Source organism: Salvia miltiorrhiza, chromosome 4 (assembly GCF_028751815.1).
Source record: "Salvia miltiorrhiza cultivar Shanhuang (shh) chromosome 4, IMPLAD_Smil_shh, whole genome shotgun sequence".
Taxonomy (NCBI): domain Eukaryota; kingdom Viridiplantae; phylum Streptophyta; class Magnoliopsida; order Lamiales; family Lamiaceae; genus Salvia; species Salvia miltiorrhiza.
Window position 1 is genome coordinate 10,862,823 of NC_080390.1, and position 7,547 is coordinate 10,870,369.

Sequence of the window (7,547 nt, forward strand, 5' to 3'; positions counted from 1 at the left end):
TTGCTGCATCAGCGCCTTGTTATGGGTTCACGCTTGATTCGGAGGGCGACCCCTTTTTCTGGGGCAGGAAATCGACACCTTAATTTCCTTTGCACTACCAGGAGCTGCCAAACTTTTGTCCGAGCCTTGATCTCTGTTGCTCTGCTCATTGATAATCTGCCGACCCTCCTCCTCTCTAGGGCCAGGCTGTGTTCTGCTCAGCAACTTCACTTCGCTGCTCAAAATCTTGTCGCTGCTAGGCTCAGGTCTTTGCTCTATGTTCTGATCCTTCCGACCCGATCTCTGATCAGCAACAATCTGCTCCAACTGCTTATCTCTGTCACTCTCTGAACTTTGATCTTTTGAGCTCGTGTTGTCTCCAGCTCTGCTGTGTTCAATTAAGTCTCCGCTCTCCTCGGTGCAATCCCGCTCTGGAATATGAACCCAATCCAAGATTTCCTTATTTTGATCGAAGAACTGACCATCAAGCTTAGCTCTCCCTGCCATTCCATTCTGTACTTTCTGCTGTTCTGGCTGCTTGTTCTGCTCAGATGTAGTAGATCTCTGTACAAATTCCACTTCGTCGCGCTCAAAGTGTCCCTGGCCAATATCTCGTATTTCATGTCCCCCTGAGGTCGTGTATCTTCTTGTTCTCGGGCTATTTTGGCTTATGTCAGTTTTGTTGCCCCCAGCCTCTCCCACCAAAGAATCCAGTTCCATCTCCTCAACATGCATAGCTTTATCTGAAACTTTTCCATCTTCTAAGACAGCAAAGCGGTTCGATATAGCAGCCGAGGTAGTTAGGGTCTCATGACCGGATTGATCCTCAACAACAGGCCGTTGCTTCGCAGCTTGAACTACCCCACTGCGCTGCTCCTTTGCTTTAGCAATTTCCTGCCAGTATGGCTCTCTTTGTTTCACAGGTTCAGCAACTTCTTTGCCTTTTGATTTACCCCGGCGGCACTTCTCAACCACATGACCTGTCATTTTACATTTCGTGCAGTAGGGAGGTATGTACTCATAGCTAAATTCAATGTCGAACTCATAGTCGCCTCCATCAATGGTCATGTACTCCGGTAGCATATTCGCAAGGTCAACTTCGACCAGCATTCTCGCATAGTGCGCAACATCATCATCCACCGAATTGCCATCAATCTTGAGAGGTTGCCCTAGCCATCTGCCAATGCCTGAAAGAACCTCCGGGTGCCAAAACTCCACTGGCAGATAATAGATCCGAACCCACACTTGTGCCAATGAGGAGGATTCCTTGTAGGGATTGAAGAATCTCACCCATTCGCGGAGACGAAGAATTCCCGAGGAAAGTTCCCAAACAATATGCGACTTGGCAGTCGCTTTATCTTCTTTATTGTTGAATTTCAACGTGAAATACCCTTTTCCCATTGGCATGAGACGCCACGTCGAAGACAATTTCCACACCGACTGAAGTTCGTCCTTTAATTCCTTGGCCGTCCTTGGTTGTGATCATTTATTCATCATGAATCGCCCGATTAAAGCAAACTGAAACTTCGACGCTTGGAGGAGTTGTAGTTCTTTTGGAACCTTAAGAACGCCAATCTCGTCACGACTGCATGGGCGAAGAGCCTTGAAGTTATGTGCTGGCAAATCCGGCTTCCTCTGACGTTGCATCCCCGTCACCGTAGCATAGGAGATAGGCGGAACCATCGTCGTCCTGGTTGTATCATCAGAGACCGGAGCGGCAGTTGTTTTCACAGCATCAGCGTGATGCGCTATCGGAGAAACACTAGGGTTAGGGTTTCCCTCGGTCGCCTTAGGGGAACGCGAGAAGTTGTTGGAGATGACCGGCAAAAGGAGACCGCCCCTGTCCATCAGGAACGGAGGCAGAGCGCCGGCGGAAGCAACAGAAGTAGGGCGGCGACTAGATTAGGGTTAGGGGCGGGAATCGCTGGTTTCTCGGAGCTCTCATTGTTCAACAGGCCTTATTTCTATCTATTATTGTTACTTGAGTCGTGGATTTATTCCGCCTTGTTAATCTAATTAAATCTGCAGATTTAATTTAGATATTAGACGACATGTGAAGCGAATTAAATCTAGAATTTGTAGGCAAGAAATTAGATATCGAAATACGAGATTTATTAGAGTAACTAGTATTCGACTACAAACACGTGATATTAGCAAAACTCGAAACTATATTTTAGATTTAAAATACAAGACAGAAGGATTTGTTCCTAGCTACATTACAACTTTATTCCTACTATCTAGCTTGTACACGCAGCAACAAAAATGAGAAAAAAAAGGGCAGAGAGAGAAGAAAATGGGGAAATGGACGTCCTGTACAAGGGCAGATGCAACAGCAGCTCCCATCCCTTCTCTGGAAGTGTCTTACCTGCGCACTACGCACTACGCATGGGGCATAGGATTACGACACGTAGCATGTGAAAAAATGCAAAGTTCTCTCGGGTTTCCTTTTAAGTTCGACCGGTCTGGTTCCTTGTAAATAGTACCCCCTGCCATGCTGGCCTTGCCACCTGTGCCTAGGATTGTTTGTAGGCCGTAGTTTCATTTTATAATTTTTAACAGGACACGTTTCGACCCTCTATTAACTCGATCACCGAGATTAAGCGTTCCACACCGTCCGATTGTTTTGGTTTTCTTATTCCCCGTCATTTTCTAATCTTTTCCAAAACCCTTGATGGTTACCATAAGTTGAATCATTTCAAAGTTAGAAATCTCAATATTGGAAAAATCGGAAGGCTGACTGCTGGGAGCACGTCTTGGTCGTCATGAATATGAAAAGCGACGTAGATGCTGGTAATTTTTTAGTGGCATAAAATGTTTTCTAAGTGTGCTCTGTGTACGTGGAATCAGTTTTATGTGGAACGGTGGTTTTAATGGAAAGAAGCATTTACTGCGTAGTAGTTGTGTAATAATTTTTTCTTAAGTTCTGTTGAATTGAAATAAATAAATGATTGTAGTTTTTTTGGTATTCAACATTCAAAGCTTTAGTAATATTGTGCGCTGGGTTTTGAAATATTTGCAGCCTCTTTTTTTCGGTTTAAGCTAATTTGTATTTTTTTTTAAGAGAATCGAAAATTTTGTAATATTGGGGGTAGGTTCTGTAAATATTTAAGCTTTGATCTTTATTTATTTTTAACGTAAATATAGTTGAAAAACGTAATGATTTATTGTGCCTTATTTTTGTTGTTTTTGTTTATTATAGTTGTTACATTGACACCAAGATGCCAATTGTGGTATATTGGAGAGATACGTCAACTGCTATCGGAGTCGAACATGTGTATTTTGCGTGAGTCGTGCTTGGGCCATCTAGTGGACATCGGTGATATTTAATTTCAAGGCGAATTACTTAAATTGTTGTGCAGGAGGTTGCATTCTAGTAGTCTTGGGAAAAATTCGCTAATGTTCAACTTTGGCGATCAATTAGTTGAATTCGGAGCTGCCGATTTTTGTGTAATGACAGGCTTGAAGTTTTGTGGTGAAACTTCACTTCCGAAACATTCAAGTTTCCATGATATGGCGTTTCCTTCACGTAACAATTTGTTATTATCTGATATTGAAAAAACATTTCGCACGGAGTGTGACATAAGTGGAGGCAATTCTATGATGAGTTTGAAGCTTGCATATTTAGTCCTAATTTATGGAATGTTGGTGTTTAATGACCAGGATACCGGGAAAATTGATTTGGGATATTTGCATTTGATGGAGGATCTAGAATTGTTCAATGATTTTCCTTGGGGTTATGTTGCGTATCAGTGTCTTGTGATCTCAACCCATCGATTGAAGCTCGAATTGGCATCGTTTGATAAAGATAAGCAGACGAACCCACTTTTAGTTTATGGTTTTGTTTACGTGTTACAGTGCTGGGCCTATGAAGTAATTCCGGCTCTTGGAACATTTTGTGCCACTTTGAATGTGGAATGTATGAGGTCTTTTCCCAGAATTTTGAAATGGATTGTCACGCGAAGCTTAACATCGAAAAATTATTGTCTACATAAGTTCTTTTTGTCGGAGCATGGGTGCAAGCCTGTAAGAACATTTAGATTGTTTCTATATTTTGCCTATTATTATGTGTTCATATTTTTTACCATGATTTCAAGATGTATATTCGAATATTATCATTTTTGGGCATGCTTGTGTAGGTCCGCATGACCTTATCTACTAGAGAAAAAAAAAATCTGGCAGACCTCGGCATCACCCCTTCAATGCATGTGGGGTCCCATAGTTCGTTTAATAGCATCAGAAAAAATGTTGGAAGGAAACTAGATTTTGGTAGCGGCGAAGCTCATCAATCAAATTCAAAGAAGGCAACTGCGAAAAGAAAAAATACACGTATGGGTAGTACACCCATTAGGAGTACGTGCGGCAAGTCCATTGTCGTTGGCGATTGTTGTATAATTGAACCAAATGAAAAGAAGGGGTACGTGGCGAAGTGGACTAGGAAGCGTAAAGGTGTAAATTATGTTAGTGATTTTACTCCTGAGAGCAATACCTATTCGAATGACAATTTTGTTACTCCAGAAGCTTGCACCGTCGCCGGGGATCGAAAATTGAATGTGAGTTCTTCCTTTTTTTTGAAATGTTTTCGCTATATGGTTAGGGATTGTTGTTGTGACATGCATTTGTGACTGTTGCAGGACATTGCAACGTTGGTTTTTAGTTTGAAGAGTGACATTAAGTGCTTCGAAGAGAGCATAGAATTGAAGTTCAAACACTTCGCTGATTTGATGATGAAGTACACAAGCGGAATGGGATGCATATGTCTTCATAAAATGGGGAGTCAGAATATACAGACGATTTGGCTGCATTACCGAATGGTGAATTATTTGATAGGCCGTTGTCATCGAATATATTTTGTGATAATGAGGATCCTATGCGGGTTGTTCTAAAGATGTTGTTGGATTGAGCATATATGATCCTAACGAAAACAATATGTTTGATGCTGAGTTGAACCCTTTCATCGCATGGAAGTTTGATCCTAATAATTCTTCTAGGTATATCTTTTGTTTAATTTTTGATAATTGTGGTCATATTATGTTTCGATTTTTTACATAAAACTCTTGTTAACTCTATTCTTATTTTGGACGTGTGGCATTCTGTGTAGAGAAAATGATGTGATGTTGCCTACAGAGATTTACAAATATCCCGACTTGGCTTGGTTCAACACTTTGTGGACAGCCGACGGATGGCTTGACAACACGGTAACATTGGAATTTTTTTTAATTAGATATTCGATTTCCCTACTTTCCTGGCTACACCTATATTTCTTATGAATTTCTGCTATTTTATGGTATTTTAGCACATAGATGCCCTCATTCATTTGCTTCTCATAAAATACGACAAGCAATGGGGGTTGAAAAACGTGCGTCGATGGAGTTGCTTGGAAATCTGTTGTTGGGTGAGCTTTTCAATCGACAAATTAGTTTGTGGTATATATTCATGTATAATTTTGCAGAGTCTAAGTGATGGTTGGATTGTTTATTTTGTAGCAAGCATTAACTAGGCCAAATTTGGACGAAATTAAACCTGTTTTGATGCCTTTCGTCCTTGGCCATCGTCCGATTAGTGGTGGTTTGAAGTGGTGTCAAGCTGATCACCTATTCGGCGTTGCAAACATCCACAACAACCATTGGGTATTCTACGAGGTGTCTCTGGAAAAACAATGCATAACTGTGTACAATTCACTGAACCAAAATTGGGAAAATATTTTAGCACATTTTGCATATGTCCGTCGAAACCTTCCCATTTTATGCAGCATGGATGGTTTATGGGAGTCTTCTACTCGTCCGCGCTCTCCACTGAAAGATTATTGGGATGTAGTGAACTACTCGCGGGCACCGAAGCAGGTGAACCAAAGTGACTGTGGAATAATGGCGATAAAATTTATGGAGTGTTGTGCTTATAATGTGCCCGTGGTTGAAATCAATCCAAGATGTTGCGGCAAATCTAGACGCCGTTACTGCGCCAAGCTTTTTGAACTTTCACAGGATTTGAAGTGTAATGTGGTTGATTAAGTGTTGTTTTGGTGCCCAAGGGTTGTAGATTGTCTTTTGTAGCTCTACTGTATTGGCAGCAGAAAGAAATAGTGGGCAATGTATTTTGAAGGTTAACCACCTTAGTTGTAATAGCAGTTTTTGTTTGGCCTGATTAAACTATGGCATTCTTAATGTCAAACTGAAGGTCGCATATTGTGATATAATATTATGGATAAATGTGTTATATTGTTAAGTTGAGTTTTTGCTCATTGGTTATTCATTGTACATGAGTTAGTTAAAGGACTCGGGTACTATTGTTTTTGTAGTCAATTAGGTCAACGCTTATGACTGCATTTTAAATGAAGCAAATCATGCAAATAAACATCATAATTCTGTACTTCGTACAATACTTAAGGAAAAAGTAGTAGCAATGTCCTGTTTGATAAGAGGAGAGAACTTCCTTCGCCATTGGTGAGTGCTCCTCCAAAACTTTGCTTAATATGACCTCTCATAACTCCATCTGCCTGATAAATATAAGTTCGATACAACAATTGATATGAGAAATATATCTGACACGTGCGTGTGTGCTTGTGCTATGAACAATTTCCTTTAAATTCACCTATTTCATCATTTGGTCTGGGATAATGTCGAGTTTTGTGACATCGAACTCGGCGTGCTTCTCGCCACACATAGGACAAGTCTACATTATAATTCGTAACATGCACCAAAAGGAAAATATAAAATTGTAAATTTTTACATCGGACTGGAGTTTTGTTCTTATAATATATAAGTGGGCCTACCTTGTTCTCATTTGGCAGTTTATCTTCCATGCATGAATAACCAAAGACTAATCCACAAGGGAAATTACTGCAATATAAATGGGTAAATCTCTATTATGGGTCGCATACGTTTTCACACTTACAATGTCGCACTATATTCTTCAAAGATTGAGAATGGAATGAAGTTACCTTATTTGATGTTCGCCGCCGGTTTGTGTTGGACGTGAACAAAAGTAACACTTTATGTTTACGTCCACAATGTGTTTTCGTCGCTCTAGATGCGGCTGCGGCTGCGGCTCCGAACTCCCTTCGTCTCGCGGATCCTTGCTTTCTTTGAGGTTGGCGCGCCCTAGTTCATTAGCTAGGGCAAACTCGTATCCACCACTAAAATTCTGCGTTTTCATGTAGTAGTAGAAGGACCAATCATCATAATCTTCGAAGCGGTGAAAGTGTTATGCCGCCGTATATAATTTGTTAGTGTGGGAAGGGAAATGGAGCTCTTATGTTTGACAACTGCGAAAGCTTTTATTTATCATGCATATAAAGTAGTTGAGCCGCCAGTGGTTACATTGAATGGCGTCCTTCTCTCCCCAATAATTTTATATCTTGCATATTGGTGATTACAAGCTTTGTCTACGCACTAACTTTACATAATTAACCTTTACCATTATGTTTTTTAATTAAGGGTTAATAGCCAGAAAATACACGAACTTTCATCGGAATTGCATATTGCACATGACCTTCAAAAATAGCCAGAAAATACACCACCTTTTATTTTAGTCGCAAATTGCACCTTTGAAGTACCCAATCGTGATGCAAT

The 7,547-nt window shown here is 40.6% G+C and overlaps 1 protein-coding gene across 1 annotated transcript; it reads right to left on the reverse strand.

The window, feature by feature from the left end:
- Positions 1 to 6,273: 6,273 nt before the first annotated feature.
- On the reverse strand, positions 6,274 to 7,175 carry LOC131022689 (uncharacterized). The gene is made up of 3 exons (XM_057952201.1): positions 6,917 to 7,175; positions 6,749 to 6,815; positions 6,274 to 6,648 (listed from the first exon to the last, which is right to left on the reverse strand). The coding sequence occupies exons 1-3, from the start codon at positions 7,129 to 7,131 to the stop codon at positions 6,568 to 6,570; spliced, it is 363 nt and encodes a 120-aa protein (XP_057808184.1). The 5' UTR covers positions 7,132 to 7,175; the 3' UTR covers positions 6,274 to 6,567.
- Between the last annotated feature and the right edge of the window lie 372 nt (positions 7,176 to 7,547).